The 27168-nt window shown below is 40.2% G+C and overlaps 1 protein-coding gene across 4 annotated transcripts in view; it reads left to right on the top strand.

Annotated features, from left to right (window-relative positions):
- ylpm1 (YLP motif containing 1) overlaps window positions 1-21805 on the top strand; it is a 135145-nt gene extending 113340 nt beyond the window's left edge. For 3 of the 4 annotated variants that reach the window (XM_060829394.1, XM_060829393.1, XM_060829391.1), the window contains 3 exons: window positions 16851-16984; window positions 18226-18402; window positions 21439-21805. In XM_060829394.1, coding sequence (XP_060685377.1) covers window positions 16851-16984; window positions 18226-18372 — 281 coding nt within the window. In that variant the 3' untranslated portion in view covers window positions 18373-18402; window positions 21439-21805. Of the gene's footprint in view, window positions 1-16850; window positions 16985-18225; window positions 18403-19183; window positions 19270-21438 lie in introns of those variants that run through there. The other variant, XM_060829392.1, reaches the window with a different exon arrangement.
- The last annotated feature ends 5363 nt before the right edge of the window (window positions 21806-27168 follow it).

Genomic DNA, 27168 nt, shown 5'->3' with positions numbered 1-27168 from the left:
TTTCAAGAGTTGACTGATTTAGTTAAGGAATATTCCAACTCCTAGCCTCCTTTAATTCTTAGACGCTATCGTTTTTATTCAGCAGTTTGAGAACCAGAGAAATCCATGTCGGGATTTTTGATGAGGTTAAGAGGATTGTCAGAGACATGTGACTTTGTTTTAACCCTCAGTGAGCTGCTGAGAGATCATTGATATGTGTGATTAATGATCTAACCATGCTGAAGCGCTTACAAGCTGAAGCCTAATTGGACGTTAAACGGGCACTACAACTGACGTTATCAATAGAAAATGCTGCAACTGGAGCATATGAGTTAAAGGTGTGCCAATGGAAGTTGAAACTCTTGCCAGGCTGATGGAGCTTGCGGAACACCACTTGAATGAAGGCAATTGCATAGCTCATTCAGGACATATCCTGAACATGGGGGCTGTAGGTCAGCCCACAACAGAACCAACTAAGCAGTTAATACGTTCTTCAGGATCCTGGTTGGCAAGCTAATTTAGTTGCTACCAGTGTGCAGCCTTGAAAAAGCAAGAAAATCTGGTTCTGACAAAACTGAAACAGTTGTTGCAGGAAGCAAAGGGGCTATCGCAGCTAGAATTGAAACCCATCTGGACCCAGTGAAACCAGATCACAGTAGAGGCAGCATTTTATTATGGGAAGCAAAGATGATGGTCCCGAGCAAATTTTGATGCCAGATACTGGCTGAACGCCTCCAGGTTATCTAGAGGTGTTCAAAATGAAGAAGTAGGGAAGAGGTTAAGACTAGTGGGCAGGATTGAACGCTGACATAGCCATATTGGTGGAGCAGTGCCCAGCATGCCCACAAGGATAAAAATTACTGCCAGCAGTTCCCCCACATTTGTGGGAATGGCCAGTTTAACGCTGGATTTGGTCACACATTTCCTATGTCTTCGTAGCCTTCATGGGTTCAACATTCTTCGTTATTGTGACCCCCACTTAGTGGTTGGACGTGCGGTAGAGTTCATTTGTCAAACGGGAATGACGATAGAAAATCTGTGAGCATCTTTTACGATATACAGCCTCCCAGAAGTGTTGGTCAGAAACATTGGGCCATCATTTACCAGTGGGGAATTTGAGTATTTCCTAAAGTCAAATGGCATTTATCATATGAGGACAGCTGCATACTATCCATCGTCCAGTGGTTTGGTGGAAAGAGCAGTCCAAACATTCAAGGCAGGCATAAAAAACAGTCTACGGCTTCACTTGATAGAAAACTGTCCTCGTTCCTATTTGATTATTGGAATTATTTTAGGAGGAATGGTAAACAAGATAAACATCAAATATAAAAAGCCAATTTGGCATTCATTTTAGGGCAAGTATTGACTGGGTCTCTGAAGGAACAAACAGTAAGCTGACTGGAACAATACAAAACTTTGAGAAAAAACTAGTTTTGCTGGGAGGAAAGATCATGCATGATTCATCTCATGGACTTCTTTCCATGCAACCAAAGGGCTGGTGGATGTTTTGCTCATGAAAATTCATCATACAGGAATGTGTTCTCATGATTGGAAGGAATGGACCTGATTGGGATTTAGCAGGAGTTATGGAGCAGTTTCAAATCAGGGTATGTTTTCACTGGAGATGTGACTAAGGAAGTACTGGAGACTCTAATACGTACAGGTGAGATAAACATTCATATAGACTCAACAAGTTAGGCAGAGCTTCAACTTGGTGAGGGATGATATTGAGAATGCTTCATAATTAATTAGGTGATAATGCGTGGAATTGACAAACATTTAGAGGATCTTAAGGATGAATATCAATGAATTTGGAGATTGTTGGATTAGTATATGGTGAAAGAGTATGACAAACAGGTACAACAAGTATTATGGAATCGGCCGTGACACAAACTACATGTACTGCAGTGATCTTTACTGGTCTTAGACATTCCTATTTTCTTAAGCCAGCTGTATATCACATTACAAGTGTTCAGATATGCAGCTGACATTCTTTCCACTGGCGAATGGTCATCTTGCGTAGCACCAGATCATTATTTTCTGTGGTTTGATTTGGTTTTGTTAATTTGAAACCAAGAAGGGAAACCCTGGTTTTGTAGTTTTATCTTGATAGCAACATAACAGTTAATGTATCATCAAAGCAAAGTTTTTGACTAGATTAGACTAGATTCCCTACAGAGCGGAAACAGGCCCTTCAGTCTGACCAGTCCACACCGACCCTCCGAACAGTAACGCACCCAGACCCATTTCCCTCTGACTAATGCAACTCGCACTATGGGCAAATTAGCATGGCCAATTCACCTAACCTGCACATCTTTGGACTGTGGGAGGAAAGTGGAGCACCCGGAGGAAACCCACACAGACACTGGGAGAAAGTGCAAACTCTATGTAAACAGTCACCCAAGGCTGAATTGAACCTGGGACTGTGGTGCTATAAGGCAGCAGTGCTAACCACTGAGCCACTGTTTTATTGTTTTTGATAAATGGTTATTTCAATCCAACTACATTTTCTACTTAACTGTAAAAGCAAAAAGCTTATTTTACTTGAATCAGAAATACTGATCATACATTTGAAATGTAGAAAGTAAGAGTGGGGCATGCCATTTGGCCTTCTGAGCCTGCTCCATCATTCAGTATGATCATGGCTGATCATCCAACTTAATACCCTGTTCCTGTTTTCTCCCTATGCCCTTAGAACTCTTTCACCCTAAGAACAATACCTAACTCCTTGAAAACACTTTCTGTGGCAGAGCATTCCATTAGCTCATCAGTCGCTCATTGAAGAAATTTCTCCTCATCTCAATATCAGATGGCTTACCCCATTTCATTAAACTGTGACACTTGGTTCTCCCATTCGTCAGGAACATTCTTCCTGCATTTATCCAGTTTATTCCTTTCAGAATTTTATACGTTTGTATGAACCCCCCCCCATCCTATTCCTCTACGCTTCCGTGAAGATAATCTTAACCAATCCAGTTCAATCTAGTAAATGCTGAGAGGATGTTTCCCTTCATGGGAGAGTCTGGAACCAATGAGCTTGGTCTCTGAATAAAGGAGTGACAATTTAAGAAAGAGATGAGGACAAATTTCTTCTCTCGAAGGGTTGAAAGCTTTGGAACGTCTTACCACAGAGCGCTGTGGTAGCAAAATCCTTGTGTATATTTATGGCTGAGATAGATTCTTGATCCATAGGGATCAAGGGTTTTGGCAAATACAGGAAATTGGCTGTGACCAATTTCAGATCATCCATAATCCTATTGAATGACGGAGCAGGCTCGATGGAATGAACCGTAAACTCCTGTTGTTATTTCTCATAGTCATTAATCTTTCTTTATACATCAGTCCTGCCTTTGGAGGACTGGTAAACTATCATTGCATTTATGGTACATTGAATATTGAGCAGTACAACCCAGGAACTGACCCTTTGGACCACCATGTCTGCATGGACTGTGAAGCCGTTCTAAGGTAATGCCGTTTGCCTGCACAAGGTTCATGCCCCTTATTCCCCGCCTATTCATGTCCATCTAAATGCCTCTTAAATGTTGCTATTGACTCTGCTTCTAACGCCTCTCTGGGTAACGTGTTCCAGGAACCCACCACCTCTGTGTAAAAATAGCTTGCCTCACACATCTTTTATCTCAACATTTTCCTTTTCACCTTACCAATCAGCTTCACATGGTGGGAATAGAACCAATAAGTCTTTCTTTCTTCCATTTTAAAAGTTGAAAATTCAGTTGTCTAGTGAAAAGGCTAACAAAAACAAATTGCTGGAATAAAGGTCAGTAGGCCCGAAATATCAACTCTACTTTCTCTCCTCAGATGATACCAGACCTCCTGAGTTTTTCCAGCAGTTTCTGTAATTGTTTGTGATTTCCAACATCCTTAGTACTTTGGTTTTTTGAGAAAGTAAGGAAGGTCTGATGCAGAAACAGTAATCAGTCAACCATGTAAAGCCAGATTTGGGCCTTAATAGGTTTTAAGTGCTATTGAAGTCAAAGTAGTGTGAGCCATCTCAGCTCACCTCAGCTGTATTTAAGAAAGGACCTTTTGATCGTGCACCATCATTAAGCTATAAACAATCAGGAATGAAAGATCATATCTGCAGTGAGATGTAGTCTGACTGAGTATATAGTTCAGGGAGTTGGGTGCAGAGGAGAAGGGGCGTTTTTTTTTAGTTCATATTTTATAAGATTTTTTTTAACAGGAGAAATTGAAACCCAGGATCAGGGACCTAGCACAAAAGGATATTACAGGTAAACAGTAAGTTCATTGGTTGGTGATAGCTACAAACTGGACTGTCTATTATAGGTTACGTTCAAATTGAAAGCAATTAGGGGAAGTATTTACAGGGTACAACTGAAAAGCCAGTGTAACATTTTTAAAAATCAAGTTAAGAACTTAGTAATCAAAATAGAGATGCCAGGCCAGGTGATAGGTTGTAATTGCATAATGTGGGAGCTCAGAGTGAAGAGTGTGGTGCTGGAAAAGCACAGCAGATCAGGCAGCAACCGAGGAGCAGGAAAATCGACATTTGGGGCATAATTCCTTCATCGGAAATGAGGCTTGTGGGCTGGGGGCACTGAGAGATAAATGGGAATGGGGGGGGGTGCGGCTGGGGAAAGATAGCTGGGAATGTGATAGGTAGATGAAGGTGCAGGTGGAAGTGATAGGTCAGAGGGAAGAATGGAGCAGATGGGTGGAAAGGAAGGAAGATGGACAGGTAGGACTGGTCAAGGGGGTGCTGCCGAGTTGGAGGCTTGGAACTAGGATTAGGATAAGGTTGGAGGAGGGAAAATGCGAAAACTGATGAAATCCACATTGATCCCATGTGGTTGCAGGGTCCCAAGGTGGAAGATGAGGTGTTCTTCTTAGGCTTCGAGTGGTAAGGGTTTGGCGATGGAGGAGGCCCAGGAGCTGCATGTCCTCAGTGGAGTGAGAGTTAAAATGTTCAGCCATAGGGCAGTGGGGTTGGTTGGAGTGGGCGTCACAGAGATTTTCTCTGAAATGATCCTTATTATGGTTCATAGTGATCATAACTGTACCAAGTATCGGTTGCTTGAGGAAATTCACCTCAGAGCTGATGAGCAGGAGTCTGAGCTTTGAACACTGCAACACTTCAGGGAGAGGGAGAGTTACCTGGTTACTGTGTTTTCATGGTCAGTCACACCCCTAGATTAAATACCTTTAATTTGGTCTATGGTCAGGGACAGGATGGTATTGACTGCCAGTAAGGCAAGTAGAGGGATTGATTAGTAGTGCTGAAGGAGCCTCAGTATTTGAACTTAATCATAGAATCCCTACAGTGTGGAAGCAGGCCGTTTGACCCAACAAGTCCATAACGTCCCTCTGAAGAGCATCCTACCCAGACCCATCCCCAACCCCGTCCTTGTAACCCTGCAATTCCCATGGCTATTCTGCCTAGCCTGCACAACCCTGGACACCACAGGGTAATTTAGTGTGGCCGGTCCACGTAACTGCAAATCTTTGGACTTTGGGAGCAAACTGAGGCACCTGGAAGAAACCACGGATACTCCATACAGACAATCGCCCAGGGGTAGAATCAAAGCCAGGCAGCAGTGCTAACCACGAGCCACTTGCCCAACAGGTTTGAAATTTGTGTTCGCAGTGTGAATGAGAGTGGGGACTGTAGAGATAATGAGCAAACTGACCATAACCCTATGGTATAGGGAGCCATTCAAAAGGGGAACAAAAGAGAATGTAGTTATAATCAGGGATAATATAGTCAGGGAAATAGACACTGTTCCCTGTGACCAGGATTGAGAGTCCTGAAGGCTGTGTTGCCTGACTGGGTTCAGGATATCTCACCCAGAGGAAATTGAAGCAGAGGGGAGAGCCAGTTGTTGTCGTCCATATAGATACCAGTGATATAGGTAGAAGGAACAAAGAGATTATTGGAAGGGAATATGAGCAGCTAGGAGCTATATTAGAAAGCAGAACCAAAATGATAATCTCTAGATTACAACCTGTACCACGAGCAGTTTGGCACTGTATCAATAAGATTAAAGAGGTAAATATGTGGCTGAGAGGTTGGTATGGAAGAAATGGGTTCAAATTTATGAGAGCTTAAAAATGTGTTGCTGGAAAAGCGCCACAGGTCAGGCAGCATCAAAGGAACAGGAGAATCGATGTTTCGGGCATAAGCACTTCTTCAGGAATGAGGAGGGTGTGCCAAGCAGGCTAAGATAAAAGGTAGGGAGGAGGGACTTGGGGGAGGGGCGTTGGAAATACGATAGATGGAAGGAGGTTAAGGTGAGGGTGATAGACCGGAGAGGGGGTGGGGGCGGAGAGGTCGGGAAGAAGATTGCAGGTCAAGAAGACAGTGCAGAATCTGAGGGTTGGGACTGAGAAAAGGTGAGGGGAGGGGAAATGAGAAAGCTGGAGAAATCTGCATTCATCCCTTATGGGTGGAAGGTTCCTAGGCGGAAGATAGAACATAGAACAGTACAGCACAGAACAGGCCCTTCAACCCACGATGTTGTGCTGACCACTGATCCTCACGTATGCACCCTCGAATTTCTGTGACCATATGCATGTCCAGGATTCTCTAAAATATCCCCAATGACCCTGCTCCACAACTGCTGCTGGCAACGCAATCCATGCTCTCACAACTCTGTGTAAAGAACCCACCTCTGACATCCCTTCTATACTTTCCCCCAACCAGCTTAAAGCTATGACCCCTCGTGTTAGTCATTTCTGCCCTGGGAAATAGTCTCTGGCTATCGACTCTATCTATGCCTCTCATTATCTTGTATACCTCAATTAGGTCCCCTCTTCTCCTCCTTTTCTCCAATGAAAAAAGGCCGAGCTCAGTCAACCTCTTCTCATAAGATAAGCCCTCCAGTCCAGGCAGCATTCTGGTAAACCTCCTCTGAACCGTCTCCAAAGCATCCACATCTTTCTTATAATAGGGTGACCAGAACTGGACGCAGTATTCCAAATGCGGTCTAACCAAAGTTTTATAGAGCTGTAACAAGATCTCACGACTCTTAAACTCAATCCCCCTGTTAATGAAAACCAAAACACCATATGCTTTCTTAACAACCCTGTCCACTTGCGTGGCCATTTTAAGGGATTTATGTACCTGCACCCCAAGATCCCTCTGTTCCTCCACACTGCCAAGAATCCTATCCTTAATCCTGTACTCAGCTTTCAAATTCGACCTTCCAAAATGCATCACCTCGCATTTATCCAGGTTTAACTCCATCTTCCACCTCTCAGCACATCTCTGCATCCTGTCAATGTTCCGCTGCAGCCTACAACAGCCCTCTATACTGTTAGCGACACCTCCAACCTTTGTGTCATCTGCAAACTTGCCGACCCATCCTTCAACCCCCTCATCCAAGTCATTAATAAAAATTACAAATGATAGAGGCCCAACGACAGAGCCCTGTGGAACACCACTCACCACAGACGTCCAGACAGAATATTTTCCTTCTACTACCATTCGCTGTCTTCTGTTGGCCAGCCAATTCTGTATCCGGACAGCTATGTTCCCCTGAATCCCATTCCTCCTGACCTTCTGAATGAGCCTACCATGGGGAACCTTATCAGATGCTTTGCCTGAAGTCCATATACACCACATTCACCGCTCGACCCTCATCAACTTTTCTAGTCACATCCTCAAAGAACTTGATAAGGTTTGTGAGGCATGACCTGCCCCTCACAAAGCCGTGTTGACTGCATTTAATCAAGCCATGCTTTTCCAGATGGTCATAAATCCTATCCCTCAGAATCCTTTCTAACGCCTTGCAGACGACAGACGTGAGACTTACTGGTCTGTAATTGCCGGGGATTTCCCTATTTCCTTTCTTGAAGAGAGGAATTACATTTGCCTCTCTGCAGTCCTCAGGTACGACTCCAGTGGAGAGCGAGGATGAAAAGATCTTTGCAAGTGGTGAAGCAATTGCATTTCTCGTTTCCCAAAGCAGCCGAAGACAAATCTGGTCCGGGCCTAGCGACTTGTCAATCTTAATGTTTGACAGAATTTTCAGCACATCAGCTTCCTTTATCTCTATCCATTTCAACGTGCACACCTGGTCTTCAAAGGTTTCATTCACTACAAAGTTTGTTTCTTTCGTAAAGACAGAAGCAAAAAACTCATTTAGGGCTTCCCCTACCTCCTCAGACTCCACACACAAATTCCCTATTCTATCCCTGATCGACCGTACTCTTTCTTTGACCATTCTCTTGTTCCTCAAATAAGTGTAAAATGCCTTTGTGTTCTCCCTAATCCGTTCTGCCAAGCCGTTCTCGTGCCCTCTCCTGGCTCTCCTCAGACCATTTTTAAGCTCCTTCCTCGCCTGCCTATAATCCTGTGGAGCTGAGCTTGACCTGAGCTTCCTCTACCTTATGTAAGCTACCTTTTTCCTTTTGACGAGAAGCTCCACTGCTCTCGTCCTCCAAGGTTCCTTTATCTTACCACTTCTTGCCTGTCTCAGAGGGACATATTTATTCATCACTTGCAACAACTGTTCCTTAAACAGTCTCCACATGTCTATAGTGCCTTTACCATGGAACAATTGCTCCAAATCCATGCTTCCTAACTCATGTCTTATCGCATCATAGTTTCCTCTTCCCCAATTAAATATCCTCCCATTTTGCCTAATCCTCTCCTCCTCCATAGCTATGTAGAATGTGAGGCGGTTGTGGTCGCTATCACCAAAATGCTCTCCCACCACAAGATCTGATACCTGCCCCGGCTCGTTTCCAAGCACCAAGTCTAGAATGGCCTCTCCCCTCATCGGCCTGTCAACGTACTTGAGTTAGGAAACCCTCCTGAACACACCTTACAAAAACAGCTCCATTCAAATCTTCTGCTCGAAGGAGGTTCCAATCAATATTGGGAAAGTTAAAGTCACCCATTACAACAACCCTACTACGTCCACACTTTTCCAAAATCTGCCGACCTATGCTTTCTTCCATCTCCCTGCTGCTATTGGGGGGCCTGTAGTAAACCCCTAAAGAGGTGACTGTTCCCTTGCTGTTCCTAATTTCCACCCATACTGACTCGGTAGGCAGATCTTCCTCGACAATGGAAGCTTCTGGAGCTGCGATACTCTCTCTGATTTAGTCGTGCTATACCCCCTCCTCTTTTTTCCCCCCCTCCCTATTCTTTTTAAATGCTTTAAACCCTGGAACACCCAGGAACCATTCCTGCCCCTGAGAAACCCATCTCTCTGTTATGGCCACAACATCATAGCACCAGGTACTGATCCATGCTCTAAGTTCGTCACTTTTATTCCTGATACTCCTTGAGTTAAAGCAAACACTCTTTAACTGATACCTTGGTTCCTTCCCAGGAAAATCCTTCCCACTAGCTGGTCTACCTCTTGCTATTGCCTCATCTGCATCAACTCTCACCTCCGCTTTACAGCTCAGGTTCCCACCCCCCCTGCCATACTAGTTTAAACCCTCTCGAACTACTCGAGCAAACCTTCCACCCAGGACATTGGTCCCCTTCCAGTTCAGATGCAACCCGTCCTTCTTGTACAGGTCCCACCTTCCCCAGAAGGCATCCCAATTATCTACATATCTAAAGCCCACTCTCCTACTCCAGCTGCGTAGCCACGTATTAAGCTGCGCCCACTCCCTGTTCCTTGCCTCGCTATCTCGTGGCACCGGTAGTAAACTAGAGAACACTACTCTGTTCGTCCTGCTTTGCAGCTTCCATCCTAACTCTCTGAAATCTTGTTGTATCTTTGATCCTTTTCCTAGCTATATCATTAGTGCCAATATGTAACAAGATTTCTGGCTGTTCGCCCTCCCCTTTTAGAACCTTATGCACCTGATCGGAGACATTCCGGACCCTGGCACCAAGGGGACAACATGCCCTCTGGGAATCCCGATCCTGACCACAAAATCTCCTGTCAATTCCCTCAAGTCCCCTACCACAAGTACTTTTATATTCTTCCTCCTTGTCCTCTCCACACCCACCCCCCCCCCCCCCCCCCCCCCCCCCCCCAACCTTCCCTTCTTTGCCACAGTGTCAGGCTCAGTGCCAGAGAACTGACTGCTATGGCTTACCTTTGGTAGGTCATCCCCCCCCCCCCCCCCAGCAGTATCCAAAACGGTATACTTATTGCTGAGGGGAATGTCCACAGGGGATCTCTGCACTGTCTGACTGTCCCCTTTCCTCCCCCTAACTGTTACCCATTTATCCTTGTCCTGAGCCATAGGAGTGACCAACTCCCAGTAACTCCTCTCAATTACCCCCTCAACCTCCCAAATGATCCATAGTTCATCCAGCTGCAATTCCCTGACACGGTTTTCAAGGAGCTGGAGTTGGGTGCACTTCCACCTGCCACATTCTGCAGGAGAAGCAAGCAACTGCCCTAGCATCCATACCTGACTTATCTGAACAGGCACTCAGTACTAAAGTAGAAAGCTTAGTTCAAGTTGCTTTAAAGTCAACAACAAACTTATATTCAATAGAGGAAGTTTAGAATGAACCTTACCTTATTAACTAGGTTCGAGGAGGAGGGTGGGTGGGAGACTCTACAACTCTAGAGTCTAGGGTTTAGCCACCTTACTGATATATATGGTCACTGCTTTCATTCCCGGCTGCCCCTCGTCACTTCCCCCGCTGCTCCCACTCCCTCTGTGAAAGGGAAAACACTGCTGTCCGCTACCAGTAAGTAATTTTTTAAAAAACTGCCTTACCTTAGCTGCAGTCTTCCTGGCTCATCTTACCTCTGGCCTAGTTGCGGAACGTTTCAGAGAACGCTTCTGGGACACCCGCACCAACCAATCCAACCGCCCTGTGGCTGAACACTTTAACTCCCCCTCCCACTCCGCCAAGGACTTGCAGGTCCTTGGCCTCCTCCATCGCCAGACCATGGCAACATGACGCCTGGAGGAAGAGCGCCTCATCTTCCATCTAGGAACCCTCCAACCACAAGGGATGAATGCAGATTTCTCCAGCTTTCTCATTTCCCCTCCCCCCACCTTTTCTCAGTCCCAACCCTCAGACTCAGCACCGCTTTCTTGACCTGCAATCTTCTTCCCGACCTCTCCGTCTCCACCCCCTCTCCGGCCTGTCACCCTCACCTTAATCTCCTTCCACTATCGTATTCCCAACGCCCCTCCCCCAAGTCCCTCCTCCCTACCTTTTATCTTAGCCTGCTTGGCACATCCTCCTCATTCCTGAAGATGGGCTTATGCGCAAAACGTCGATTCTCCTGTTCCTTTGATGCTGCCTGACCTGCGCTTTTCCAGCAACACATTTTAAAGCTCTGATCTCCAGCATCTGCAGTCCTCACTTTCTCCTAGTCAAATTTATGAGACATTGACACCAGTGAAAGACGGAAAGAAGGAGCCGCTCTGATGCAACAAGTTCCACCTGAATCGTGCCAGCACCAGAGTCCTGGCAAATCATATTAGTAGGGCTGCAAGCTAAATTGATGAGGTGTGTGTGTGTGTGTGTGTATGTATGTATGTACGTATGTTGGAGGGAGGGGAGAACAGGAAACCTTTAAAGAGGGAGTACTTTCACAAAGCTTATTAAAGTTTCCAGAACAAATAATAGGACAGAGAATATGGAAAGGGTCAGGAATCTAACTTCGGGCACAGCAGATTAGTCGACAACTGTGAGAAGGGGGATGCAGTCAAAACAGAACTGAGGGTGTTGTGCTTAAATGCATGCAGTATATGAAACAAGGTAAATGAGCACGTCATGTAGATTGAAATTGGTAGGTACAATGTTGTAGGTGTCACCGAGACATGGATGCAAGAGAACAGGGAAGTAAATATTCTAAAATGATGACCTATTAAAAGGAGGAGCTGGGGGGGGGCAGGGTTGCCTTGTTAGTAAAGGAAATTAAATCCATAGCTAGTAGTAATGCAGAGTTGAACGTATGGAATATATGTGGATAGAGCTGATGAACTGCAAAGGAAAGAATATCCTAATGGGAATTGTGTGCAGGCCCCATAGTAAGCTTGTGAAGACGAAGATAGATCAGGAGATAGAAAAACCATGTAAGAAAGACATTATTACAGTAATCATGGGGGACTTCAATATGCAAGTGGATTGGGAAAATCAGATTTGTAGTGGATTGCAAGATAAGTCATTCATGCAAAAGGGCAGCGCGGTGGCTCAGTGGTTAATACTGCTGCCTCACATTGCCAGGGACTCGGGTTCGATTGCAGCCGCAAGCACCTGTCTGTGCGGAGTTGTCTAGTTGGATTGGCCATCTCATATAAGGAGCAGCTGAGGACTCTGGTCTATACTTGACGGAGTTTAGAAGAATGAGGGGGTTCCAATTGAAACTTGAAGAATACTGAGAGGCCTGAATCAAGGGGATGTGGAAATGATGTTTGCACTAGCAGGAGAGACTAAACCCTAAGGGTGCAGCCTCAGAGTGAAGGAACAATCCTTTGAAACAGAGATGAGGAATTTCTTCAGCCAACAGGTATTTAGTTTGTGGAGCTCACTGCCACAGAAGGCTCTGGAGACCAAGTTATTGAATTAAGACAGAGATATATGGGTTCAGGGAATCAAGGGCTACAGGGAAACGGCAGGGGATTGGGGTTGAGAAAAATATCAGCCACAATCAAATGGCAGAGCAGACTCAATGGACTGAATGGTCTAATTCTGCTTTATCTTATAATCTAAACTACAACTTTTGAGGATATGACGTTTCTACCTGCGGAAAAGATTCTTCTTGTCCATTCTGTTCATGTCTCTCATACTTTAATGCACTTCAATCAGGTTGCCCCTCAGTCTTCAGTGCTCTGGTGAAAGTAATCCATGTTTGTACAACCTCTCCCTGTAGCTAATAATACCTGGTAGGTATAAAGTATTGAAGTATAAAATTTAAGGTTAAGAGGATAGTTACATACAGACAGCGAATGCTGTGTTTGATCTCGAATATTTGATCCATGCAAATGTATTGAATGATTTTTTTGATGTGATTTATTGTCCTGGTACCTAAGTACAATAGAAAGCTTTGCTAGCGATACAGGCAAGGACATGCTGATCATAGGGTGAAAAACAACTTCGACAGAGTAAGATTACACCACACAAGCTAGGCAAGATCAGCATTATTTGAAATTAGAGAGTCCATTCATCAGTCTGATAACAGCAGGAAAGAAGCTGTTCTTGAACCTGCTGGTGCGTGATCAAGGTTCTGTATCTTCTGCCTGATGGAAGAGGTTATAGGAGTGCATTACTGGCTTGGGAAGGATCTTCAAAGATGTTGGCAGCCTTTCCATGCCAACTAGACATGTAAATGAATGGAAATTCCAGACAGATATTCTGTAGGTTGTGCTCTGCAATCTTTAGGCGATAAGAAACTTTTCAAATTTACCCTAAAAGTTAAATGGGTAGAGTAAGAAGGAAGGATTGGATGAAGTGGAAAATGGGAGACCCGTGCTGTACATCTCTATGATTCTATAACAGGACTCATCATGTAAACACTGGCTACATGAATAGGTCAACAGCTATTTTGACGAGTAATTCATCTGAGTCCCCAAAGCCAGTCCATCATCTCCAAGGCACAAGTCAGATGTGTGATGGAATACTCTCCACTTGCCTGGATGTGTGCAGTTCCTACAACGATAAAGACACTACTCATCATACAGGACAAAACAGCATACTTGATAAGCACCACATCAACAAGCATCCAGTCCCACCACCATGCTCAGTAACAGTAGTCTGTACTGTCTATGAGATGTACTGCAAGGATTCACCAAAGATCCTCAGACAGCACCTTCCAAACCCACAATCACTTTCATCTAGAAGGAAAAGGGCAGCAGATTTATGGGAACGCCACGACCTACAAATTCCCCTCCAAGCCACTCTGACTCAGAAATGCATCGCCATTCCTTCACTGTCGCTGAGTCAAGATCCTGGAATTCCCTCCCCAAGGGCATTGTGGATCAACCTACAGCAAATGGACAGCAGCAGTTTAAGGAGGCAGCTCGCCACCACCTTCTCAAGGGCAAGTGGGGATAGACAATAAATGCTGACCAGCCTGCAACACCCATGTCCCATGTGTGAATAAAGAAAATAATCTTTTATTATCTCATTGTTTTGTCTAAAATCAAGATTGCTGAGCAACAGCTTCGGGAATGAAAATAGTTGGAGGACTAAAATATAGTGAAATTGTTCCTGACTATTAAAGACTTGAACATTTTTGTAAGTAATGCTGTTCCGAGTGTGATTGTCTCTTTTTTGTGGGTGTGTTTTGTAAATTTCAGTAACGTTTAGCCTTTTTGGGGCATGTGAAATTCTTCTGTTTAAGGTAGCTCAGAAGACTGTAAGATGTAGGAGCACTTCACAGGAGTACTGTTCCTTCCATTGAAACTAATAGAATAATTGTCCTTCATCCAGTTAAATGTTCTGTGAAATGTATATATTTTTGTGATGTGTGAGAAATTTAATAAGTACCAATTTACTTTTCTAGTATTTGTGAATGTTGTCCTGAACTTAATTCCCAATAAAACAATTGTTTGTTAGGGGGAATGTGCATTTGCATCATTATCACAAATTTTATTTGGGAAATAACAAATGCAAGAACAATGTGGAACTTTTGCTGCAAATATTCTCATGTGTAGATAAGGAAGAAAAATGCCTCTTACCTTGAGTATTCAGAAGGACCGGATAATACTATGATTTTAAAATGTCTTGTTCTACTATATCAGTTTTTTTAAACATTAAGTGCAAGGAGCAGTATAGGTCAGGCCATTCAACCTGCTGCATTGCATAGAATTTAAGAGAGAAAGCAGAGTCAAACACCTCTTAATTACAGGCTCAAAACAATTTGTGCCTAAGCACAGGAATGGAATATCTGACTGACTTAAGTCTGTGAGAAATTTGAAAATGAAATGGAGGAAAAAAAACATAACAATGAATTAAATTTATTTTGTTTTTACTTGCTGAATATTTGTCTAAGTTTATGGAGTTAGTTATTTTTTAGAGACAGTTCAGTAAAATCATAAATGAATAGGAAAAATAGCATCATGTGTACTCTTGAAGTTCATTTTTTAATCAAGGTTTGTTTATAAAATTAATGACTTGCAGAATAATGATTTTAAAAAGGATTCTTCAAAGAAACATCATTTCCCTAAATGCATTACTTGATCAATTATTTATACTTTATTGATATGTGTAACTAGAATAGAATTGTTTCGGTACATCTTAAGATCACAAAATCTAATTAGTCATTGGTAAGAGATTAATAGATATTTTAACTCTAAAGGAATTGAGTAATATGGGAGTCATGTGGGAAGTGGAGTTGAGGTTGAAGTTCAGTCAGTGTCATAGTGAGTTGTGGAGCAGCGTTGAGGAGCTAGATGGTCAGCTCCTGCTTTTGTCTCTTCTGTTCTGAGGCTTATTAATTGTCTTGTAGCAACTTTGTGTTTGTAGAATTTTAACAGTCTTCATTTACAGCTCATATGCTTGGCATATGTTAAGATTCAGAAGTCAAACCATCTATCTCACTGATGTTTTCTGCAGTTTTAAGGTTGCGCAAACTGAATCTGATACTGGCATAATTATTCTTCTTTGTTCCTATTTACTATGTAGGTTCACTAATTTAAGAGTTGAAAGTACTGCAATTATTTATTGATGTTTTTGAATGATGTTGATAAGTGTTATCTTTGCCATTACTTTTCAATGTAATTACTATGTAAATTGTGAGTGATTAAAATTCAAGTAATTCGTATGTTCATTAGGTCTTTGGAGTCTTCAGTCAGAGTTCCTAAATGTGTTTCATGAACTTTGAGATTTAATATTCTTTTGCAAAATTTGTTTTTAGAATATTGGATGTAACCAAACTGACCTCTACATATTAAAATATTCACCTAGTTCTGTAATAGCATCATATTTCAAAAGGTAGTCACTTCTGCTTTGGCATTCAGATGTGTGTGTGTAAATATTGTAGGACATATGCAATGTTGAATATCAATTACAGTATAAACTTAACTTTGTCAGATTAATTGGTGTTAATACAACAGGATTAGGTTTGATATTTGTCATGTCTTTGGTTCAGGTTTTTGCAAGATGAATATTATGTGGGTTGTAATTCATGATCTTTTCACTTAATGTTAGTTTGTAAAGAACCTCTAGCAGGCTCTGTGCATTGTTGGTAATTAAGACGTACTTAAAAACTCCACGTTAATTGTCACACGCAGAAAGGGACAGCATCTCATAACAGGGCACGTTTTCCACAGCAACAAAATTGTGACAGCATTTCAGATCACTCTGTTTCGGTCAACATATCATACTGTTTTATTTACTTTAAAATGAAACTCAAGGAAATTTTCTTGGAGTCTGTCTGCCACTTGTTGAATATGACTTTAACAATTAATAAAATAAACAAACCATATTTATTTCTGAGCAGTGAGTAATCTTTCATTTTAACAGGCATTTCATATTAAAGTAAGACTAATTCCTCTAACTTGAACCCTGGATGGAAAATAAAAACAGTGTCCTGTTCTGTCAATGCATCTCTGTAAAACTGCAGGAGTGATGCAACGTTAAATCCAATATAGTTTAAACTTTTTGTTTTAAGTTGTTATTCCATCAGTACGACTGTACTGTAGAAATTTGTTTTCTTCACCTGTTGGGTAATTTGTACATGGACTTTGCAAACAAAGAGTGCACAAAATAATAACATCAGAGAGTTGAGAAAGAATTCTGCCTTAGCAGTTAACTACATCAGAGATGTGTTTCAAATAATTTTATGACCAACCAGCCTGTGCTCCTTTAAATGCAACAAGGGTACTCACCTGTGAGCTCAGCTGTAACACCATATACATGTATGTATATATGTATGCATATATATATATATATTTCCCTCTCATACATTCACGCTATTCCTGACTGCAGAGCCTATGTTTTTGTTGTTCAGACAAGCTGGATGGATTAAGAAGCAGCAATAAACGGAAGCGAGGCTGGCATGACAGCATTGCACATCGACTGGAGGATTACCTTCAGCTTCCTGATGACTATAACACTCGTTCTTCGGAACCTGGAAAGAAACGGGTAAGAAAACATTTCTCATTTTATGTGCATTTGCTTTGTTTGGTTTTGCTTAACTTGTAAAATAGTTTCCTTTGAACATTATGGATTGGCAAAAGAGTCAGAATAAATTATTTATCAAATGAGATGTTACAGAGTTTTGCCAGTATTTGTCTTGAGTAACAAACATGATTCAGTGCAAAACATTTTCTCAAAACAAATGAATGCTGTGAAATTATACAACGAAATAATACAATCTGTTGCTAAGTGCCCCCCATCTTCACCCTCCCAAATCCCATCCTGTCCCGTCAGAACAGAACAAGATTTCTGGAATCTCAAGGTTCCTGCAACAATATTGAGGCAGAAACCCAGCACAGTGAGAATTCAAACCAGTATTTATTCACAGAATACATCATCATTGTACCAGTGTGCTAATGCAATGTGCTGCTGCCATTTAGTACAAAAAGATGTTGTACTAGTTAATACTGCTTTGGGTTAAAATTATGCATTTTACACTGGCTGGAAACAGTCTCAAGCTGTAGCAAAGTCAGATAAGAACTGTGTGAATTAGTTAATGCACATGCAATGAGCAATTAATCAAATCTAAAGAAGGATCCTAACTAGCCTTTGTAACAAAAATGGACTTTGTGAACTGGTGAAATTTGCACCTTCAAATAAGGAAGTGGTTATTTGGCGAAGGAAATCAGACATGTGATCTGCACAAAACCTAGAATTAGTATGACATTCTCAATTAATTTGGAAATTGGAAGGAGAATCACTTCCATTGTTTTTTTTATCAGCAACTGACCAGCAGTTGAAGTGTTAATTAATATAAAATTGAAATTGCCAAATTTAGGGAGTGAATGGAATAACTAAATTTAAGACTATGAACTTTTCTTTTAAGGTCACTGCTAATAATGTGTGGTATCCAATTAATTGTTTCGTTAATGCCAATTCCAGAGTTCTCTGTATCAGGGATGCATAGAGTTTGTGGAAATTGACAAATGTGGCTAAAATGCTGCTGTTCTGTTGTGTTCATTTGTAATATCCCATTGTTAAGCTGTGGAATATATAGTTTTATTTTTGATCCAGAAGCTCTTTTCTGTAACCCATTTACTTTAACTAAAATAGATTGATCATGAGTCTCCATATTTAAAAATAAAATATATTATAGGATAAGATTCTGATTGATTTGAAAAGCAGAATGCTTAAGATCAGCAAGGAGGGAAAATGTATATATTTGAACTTACCCCAATCTGCTTTAGGTGAGATGGGCAGACTTGGAAGTGGAGAAGGATGCTGAGCGAAAACGAGCCATAGGATTTGTGGTTGGACAAACAGATTGGGAGAAAATAACAGATGAAAAGGGTGAATTAGCCCAGAGAGCATTGAATCGCACTAAATATTTCTAAGAAAAGTAATTGGACTGTTTTTACAGTGAGGTAAGCAAGAAAACAAAGTTGCAGTTTTTAAAACTGTGCTAGAAGGTTTAGTAAAATATTTATTTTCTCTGTTGTTTTTGTTAGATTGACTGTATGCCTCATATCTCCAAGAGATTGGTTGCAGACTTCCAGGGCAAGCTTTGTTATTTTAGTTCTGAATCAAAACTCAAAAGGCCAGCCATAATTCTTCTGTGAAAAAAAGCTTTTATCACTGCATGCAATTGTTTTTGAAGTTAGAATAGGGAGCAAAACACCAGTTTCAATGTTCTGGATTTATGTGGAAGGTGCTGGAGGAAGTCATATAACACAAAAACAGACTCTTCGGTCCAACCAGTCCATGCTGAGGATAGTCCCAAACTAAATTAGTCCCACCTGCCAGTGCTTGGTCCATATCTCTCTAAACTTTTCTCATTTACATACTTATCCTAATATCTTTTAAACATTGTACCACCAGCTTCTTCTGGAAGTTCATTCCACACACGATCCACTCCCTGTAATAAAACAAAACATTTCCCCTAGTCTTTTTTAAAACTTTCTCTTCTCAACTTAATAATATGCCACCTAGTCTTGAAATCCCCCACCCGAGGGAAAATACATCTTATCTATACCCCTCATGATTTTCTAAACCTCTGTAAAGTCACACATCAACCTTCTATGCTGCAGTGAATGAAATCCCAGCCTATCCAGCCTCTCCTTATAACTCAGATCCTCCATTCCCAGTAATATCATGAAAAGTCTATTCTGAACCCTCTCCAGCTTAATGATATCCTTCCTATAACAGGGCGACCAGAACTGAACACAGCACTCCAGAAGAGGCCTCAACAATGTCCTGTACAACCTCAACATGACGTCCTAATTCCTATTCTCAGACGTCCGAGCAATTAAGGCAAGCATGCTTAACGCCGCCTTAACCACTCTGTCGAACATTCATGCAAATCTCAAAGAATTATATATCTGAGCCCCTAGGTGTCTCTGTTCTACAACACCACCCAAGGCCTACCTTTAATTGTTTAAGTCTGGCCCTTGTTTGTTTGACCAAAATGTAATACCTTGCATTTATCAAATTAAATAGCATCTGCCACATATTTTACAATATCTTAGAAGGGTCACTTTTTCCAAACTCTCTCAGCATATGGACGTTGTGGGGTTTTAGTTTATACAACTTTTTGACATGGTGTAGTCAGTGAATAGAAAAAAGTAATTTGTTTGGTGGGTACACAATTGGAGTATTGCTGAAAAAGGACAAAATTTCATGCAGCTTTTCATCTGGCAATCACTAAGACAATTTGCAAGTGTTCAAATTAAGGTGCAAACTAACATTTCTACTTTGAGAGGAAAGTGCTAATAGAGTCAATACCTTGCTTATCATGAACAGCCGGAAGGAAATGTTGTTTAATATGATCCATCTCTCTGTAGCCAACAAACCCAAATCCCAATAGAAGTCCACTTGTTAACCAGTAAGTGCTCCTGTTTCACACAATATAAATGTTGTTTTCCCCCTTTATTGGTACGTTTATGCTTTGCCCTAGTGAGTGTAAGAGCAAAAGCTTCAATGCCACATTATTTTAGAAAACATGTCATTGAATGTGTAAATTACCCTAGATAGGAGGAAGAAGCATATGGCAGAAAGGGCTAAAATTTTTTACTACTGAAGAGAATACTGCCCAGGAGCAAAACCACACAATGTAGAGACTATATGTCAATGCATAGAAGCTTCAGTATCTTTGACTATAATAGTGCTAGCTCCACAAAGGATGTTTCTTCCCAATTCTTTATTTTCCTGTTCTTTACCATTAGCTCTTAATTGTTTTTCAATTATTTAATTGAATCCTGGGATTGTATTCATTGGAGTTTAGAAGATTGAGGGGAGATCTAATAGAAACTTACAAGATAACACATGGCTTGGAAAGGGTGGATGCTAGGAAATTGTTTCCGTTAGGCGAGGAGACTAGAACCTGTGGATGCAGCCTTAGAATTAGAGGGGATAAATTCAGAACGGAAATGCAAAGACATTTCTTCAGCAAGAGAGTGGTGGGCCTGTGGAATTCATTGGCGCAGAGTGCAGTGGAGGCCAGGATGCTAAATGTCTTCAAGGCAGAGATTGATAAATTCTTGATGTCACAAGGAATTAAGGGCTACGGGGAGAATGCGGGTAAGTGGAGTTGAAATGCCCATCAGCCATGATTGAATGGCGGAGTGGACTCGATGTGCCGAATGGCCTTACTTCCACTCCTATGTCTTATGGTCTTAATTCTTTGAATTTTTTTTTGAGGATCATGAGACTTTGGGGCTAACTTCCTGAAAAGGTGATGGCAGCAAAGTTCTTGAATATTTTTAAGGCAGAAGTCGATATGTTCTTGTGAAAAGGAGGGTGTAAGGTTTTCAATAATGGGCAAAAATGTCAATTTGAGATTGTGATTAGATCAACCATGATCTTTGCAAAATGACAAGAGTCACCTGAAGGAGGCAAATTGCATACTGTATTTGAAGTTATTAATATTTAGGTGGATTCACCATTAATCTTTGCCCCATAACTACCTGCATTAATCCTGCCATTCACTCCCTCTCTTCCATTCTCCATTTCCCCAGCAAGTTCTAATGTTTCTTTTATGGCATTTGTGTGTAATGTTTTCCTCTCCTCTGTGGACACAAATGCCCACAGCCTTGCAGTCAATGAAATTGAAATCATTCCAGAGCCCAGTCTGAATTTGGCAAGCATCTTGAAATAATCTATTGCGTTAAGTCTTTCCTGTCAAATCTTTTTACTTCATCTATCTTTTATAATTCATTTGCCACCTGATTATTTTGCTTAGAGAAGTTAACATCTCACTGAGTTCCTCTTTAAAATTGATCGAATGTGAATGAGGATTAAGGGCAAATGTTATTTGCAAATGGTATTTTAAATTCAAGAACTGTAACTATAGACAGTGGTAAAGTTGGATAGTTAATCTAATCATTAAAATGTAACTTCCTTTTGCTTAATTAACTGTTTTAAATGTTAATTGAACTAATTTTAATTTTTCCATTCCTCTCTAGGCTCCACAATAACAGTGGAGAAGGCTGGCAAAAGATCTTTTGTAGAGATTGGACAGCCAAGAAATTTCACAAGTCGTTTTGAGTTTTTCGTTTTATTTTACTGTTACACTGTACGAGCACTAGACTATTTAGGTGGTTGACTTATTAGCAGCCTGTGAGAATATTTTTTAAAGGGTTAATCGATAGTGTTATCTAAAACTAAGTTGAAACCACATTAATTGTAATCGAGTGTGTCCTGAGCCTGCTATCATGGCTTTGCTTCATCAGCTCGTGTTTTTTTTTATATACTGTATTGCTGTATTGTTCCTTTTTCTGTCATGCCAACTGTAATTTTAAGGAGCAATAAAGTTAACTTGAAACCATGGAACAGTTCATGTGTCTGCACGCAATGGGCGTTCCAACAAATGTGTGTTTATTATGGATTCAGTATTTCTGGTTTTTCTTTCAAATATGGTTTGAAATAGCCTTTTGAATTTGGCTATTGCATTCTTCTCTCACTAATGAGCTGTCCCAATTTAGAAATCACAGTCAAGGAATCTATCCATCCTGTAGGAAATGGGGAAGTATACTTCACTGTCTGGTAAATGTGCCAAAAGAATGTACAGTTTCAAACTGTAATATATTTTGGAGTGTGTACATTTCCAGCAACTATTAGACCATGGTTTTTTGCATTTGCACCAATTAAATGAAGAGCTTTCTTAGTGCAAGACCATTTGAAACGAATATAGCTTCAGTAGACAAGATGATTGTCTCATAAGAAATATTACTACATTGATTTATTTGGTTCTGTTTTGTCCATTTAAAACTTTTAGTACCTTATTTAATGCCTGCATGAACAGTGAAATAGGCATAACTGAAAATGAAATGTTGCAATTCAAATGTCATTTCAACATTTGCAATATTTTTATCCAAAGAATTACTTACCCTGACCTAAAGAGAGAGAAATGATTCTGAAGAAAGTTGGTTATGAAATTTGTGAGAGAGAAATGATTCTGAAGAAAGTTGGTTTTGAAATTTGTGATGGGAATGTTTAAGACAACATATCATTTTTGAAAGGGGTTGGGTGTAAGGTGTAATTATCCATGTAGTTGCATACAGATGTATGGTAATTGTTTAAGTTCTTGAGTCTTTGTGTTACTGATAACGTATTTGTGAAGATTGCTAAGTTACGACAACATATTTCTTAATAGTAATTGGGCACAAAACACATCGCAGTGAAAAATTACGAATTGACATTCGGTGTAAAAGATTAAAAATAGGAAATCTATGATGAATAATTACAATTGCTGTCAGTTTCATGCTATACGTGCTAAACTGCATATACCAGTAAGCAGTCAAGGTAATCATTTGCATTTTTACAGTACTCTTGCCGTTTTGGGTCAAAGGGAGGGCATCCTTGTTAGTCTGTGGTCCCACAATAGCTGAAATGAATCAGTTTTCAATTCACATTATTTAGTGTCCGTCCTTAAAAATTTGGGTTTCTTTTGAAAGTGATTATGAATGAAACTGTTTTATGTTAGTTACATATTGGTAAGAAGCATGAACAGATAAGAATTTTTAATGAATCATTTTTTTAATGTTCGAGATCTCTTTGGATAATCAACATGTTCTGTGCGTCATTTGCACTTTAATTCAATGATTCATTGTCCTATTGGGCATTTTACTTCATCTTGCTTTATTTTCTATTATTTATTTTGCTGGATGTCATACCTGACCAAAAGGAAAGGCAGATTTCTGCCATTTCTTCTGATAATGTACTATTCTAGCCACTCAGAAATAATATCTCCAAGTTACCTTCTATACTGCTGCTGTGAATTTCAATCCATTCATATTTTACTGTGAATTTCATACATCCTCTGAGATTTCTTCTCAAGTAAGTGCCTAAGAAGCATTCTATGCATTAGACTACACATTGGTAAGCATTCTGCACCATCATTTTAGTTTATTGTGTTTAACTTCATATACCATGTTCTCTGCACCACCTGGTTGGATGTCCGTAACTTACTTCTGTTCTGTGCTTTGAAGATATTGAAAATGGAATTAGGAAGCTTGAAAGTTGATGATGCATCTAGTTTCCTTTGAGTGCCTTATTATTGAGGTTTAGACCTCCACAAAAACCATTAGGATTACTCAGAACATAGTTCTAAGAAGGTTTCATAAAATAGAATTTGGTAAAGGTATACCAACTTTGTTTCATTACTACATATAGAGACACCAGTATCATTTTTTTTATAATCAGCTATAACAGCGCTATCTCATGAGTTGCTATTCATGTTTATCATAAATTCTAAACTAAAGTGCGCAATAGTACTTTGTATTTGATTTTGTGGCTTTCCCTGCCTTCACTGGAAGGTATGCCGTCTTTCTTTCTGCAGAAAATTGTAATACTCCGTTTTTATAAGCTCAACATAACTCATAAAGCACAACAGAAGAGCTAAATTGGAATGGATTTAACCATGATGAACAAATGACAAACTAACAATTTTTTGCACCCAAGATAAAAGTGGAACAGCAAACCTTTTGTCCAGCACATGATTTCAATATTTTTAACATTTTGATAAAGCCAAAGGTAAAACTAATAATCCTCCTTTCTGAAGTTCACAACAGTTACATTAGTTTCTTTGTAGTAATAAATGTAAACCATTTTAAATTCTACATGAACTGTCTTTGGACAGAGGTAAATTGCAAGCTTTTCTTGTGATTTTTATGGATTACGTTTGTTAAGAGGTAAGAACATTTCAAAAACTATCTAAAGCCTTTAGACCTTTTCTATTTCACTGTATCAGAAGGAGGCGTATTGGACAACCTGGGTCCACCAAGTTAAAGAATTGGATGCTAGTGGTATATCTGTGGTTGATCTGCCATTTCACTTAAACTACCCAAGATCGAAGTGATGGAGTCAGCATCTTTACAATAAATATACTTTGTATAATGTAGAAAAGCGTGTAGTCAGGACAATACAACTACTTTGTGGTCTTGTAGCAGTTCCTTAGAGTAAAGAAATGAAATTCAAAATGGATGAGCCATTTTTGAAGCTGACATTTTCAGTGCATGCCTAATTGCTGTATCTCTGTATGCTTGGTATACTTAATTAGATTTAAGATAAAGTGTTCAGTGCAAAAGTATGTTACTCGATTCTGTCTATTTCCACTATTTAACAATTTTGTGTGTGTGTGTGGCTAGTTGTTGTTCGCTACCAGATTTAAATATATTCTCTTCTGTGTAATTGAACCAAAAGGACCTGAAAGATCTTGTGGTTAGCCTGTGACATGGGATCGTGCAGGATAGGCAAATAGTTCTAAAGATTGAAGGAGGAACACTCAGCCCTCTTTCATTGCCTCCTCAGGATGGGGGCATATATGTGAACATCCAGCAAGGGCGAAAGTAATCTCCGGTGAATCAGATGGGTTCTTATGACAATCAGTAATGTTATGTGATTGCTGTTAGGCTCGCTTTTAATTCAAGGTTTTTAAAAAAAAGTCAAACTTCACTATCTGTCTTTTGGGATTTGAATTTTTATCCTCCAGACCTTATTCTGGGTGTCTGGATTACTAGCCTAATGACACTAACTACTCCACTGCCTCCCCAAATTTCTACAATGTTACCTGTCGAGAAGAATGTAAGTGAGAGTGTGGTTTTTGTAATTTAATGAGAACATGGTTAAAGTGAGCTGTTGTGTAACAAAACAAAAAACAAAATTGCTGGGAAAACTCAGCAGGTCTGGCACCATCTGTGGAGAGCGAAAGAGTTAACATTTCGGGTACAATGGCCCTTCAGAACTGATTAACTACGATCGGATAACAAATTTAGGTGATAAACATAGTTACACATATGGAGGCAGTGATATTTTGAAGACTGTATTTGTTTCAGCAAATTCTTTCTGTAAAGTCATGTTATTTGCCCATTCCATTTATCAGAGGAAGGTTTCCATTATTATTCATCAATACCTGAGGCTGTTTGAAGTACATCATCATATCTAAAATCTTCTGAGTACTTCATTTTAAATGTGCTTTAGCTGGATAATCAGAACAGACAAATGACTAAGAAGTCTACGGAAAAGCTGTACTTGAGTGTAAAAGTTTCATTCCCCTAAAGAGGCATATCGATCAACCTTATCTGATCCGGCATACACAGCTTGAAGCTTGCATAATAGGTTAACTTCTAATGCTGTTTAGCAAGTAACACACTTGCTTCAAGAAGTTCATCACTACTTTGTCTCAGGTAATTAATGATGTCTGGTAAGTGTGCACTTTGCCTACAACACACAAGTTCCAAGAGCATGTGTAATTTTGAAAGAGGATTACTTGGGAGGCAATATCTTAAGTCATCTCAAAAAGTTAAAGGTAAGTACCAATGAGAATCCTTGTTCTGTCAGTCTAGGTCAGCCTTTGAAATATTATCGTTGTCCTTGTGAAATCATCTTGAATGACTCCAGAATTTTTCAACCAGGAGCTGAAATGGTGCCACTACAAGAAGTGCCAGAGTACCAATGGCAATGATAGCCTGTGTCTAAAGTCAGTTAACAGTGCACACTGGAAATAAATACAGAAATAATCCTCGATTTGTACAGCTCAGCTTGTCACTACATAAACTTAATAAGCTAAACAGCTGACTTTGGAATCAAATATTCAAGTTTTTAAAAATCTATATTTTTATAAGAAGCATAGATTGGTACTGTTGACTAAAAATAAAATTGTTTCTAAATTCACAGGTCTCTTAGACCAGTTATGCTCTCTGTAAACTTTGTGATGATGACTGCTTAACTCATGCCTGAAAGTTTTATTGGACTTCGCCCAGTTCCACAGTATGGCATCTGTAATTCTTCCCATTGTAGAATCTAAGTAGTTAATTCATGTTTTTATGTTCATGAGTAGAGCAGTTTTGTTATTTTTATTCACTATTTCTACTATTATATACATTGTAATTTAGGGAAAAATGTAAATAAATTTCAAAAGATCCAGCCAAAAGGTTGTGTCCCTGAAGATCTCATGTGTTTTTGGTTTCTCCCAATAAAAGTATTATGGATTTTGTAGTTAGTTTTGCTATTACTACTAGATTTCTTCTGGCCTTTCATTTAGTTTCCTCATATTTTGTTTTGAAAAGAAAAACTAACATTAAACACTGTCGAGTTTTAAGATATTGAGGGCAAAATATGTTAGCATCCAAAATAACCATGAATTGAAATGCGTGGTGCAAGATGAATTGCTGTTCATTTCAATTATTTCAACATACATCTTCATTAACTTGCTTTTGATTGACTGGGTGCATCGAAAGGAGACCATTGTTGCGAAGTGGAGGTCTATTGTATTTGGAGTGCATTTGTCAGTCTTGTTAGAAATAACTGATTTGTGTAAAATTTAAGAACGATACAAAATAGGAAAGTGCAGACACTATAGCTTTCAGAAGCTGCAGCAAGGGGCTATGGTTAAAAAAGAATGAGGAAAGGTGGTGAAATGTCTGCCTTCTCAAGGACAACTAGGGGTAGGCAATACAATGCCAGCCAACTGGCAATATCGACATCCCATGAGTGAATTTAGGAAAACCTACCAAGGTTTCAGAGCAATTTTTCCTTTAGGCTCTATATATGGTGGAGCAGCAAACTGTTAGCCCTACATACTAATAAGCCCATTTAAGTTATTGTATGTGTGTGACCATGAAAAACATTTTTAAGGAACCATGCATACAATGCACTTGTATATTCCAGAAATAAATTAGCCAGGAGGTCCACCA

The sequence above is a fragment of the Hemiscyllium ocellatum genome, chromosome 8 (genome assembly GCF_020745735.1).
Source record: "Hemiscyllium ocellatum isolate sHemOce1 chromosome 8, sHemOce1.pat.X.cur, whole genome shotgun sequence".
Classification (NCBI taxonomy): Eukaryota; Metazoa; Chordata; class Chondrichthyes; order Orectolobiformes; family Hemiscylliidae; genus Hemiscyllium; species Hemiscyllium ocellatum.
This window is presented reverse-complemented; position numbering and strand designations above follow the sequence as displayed.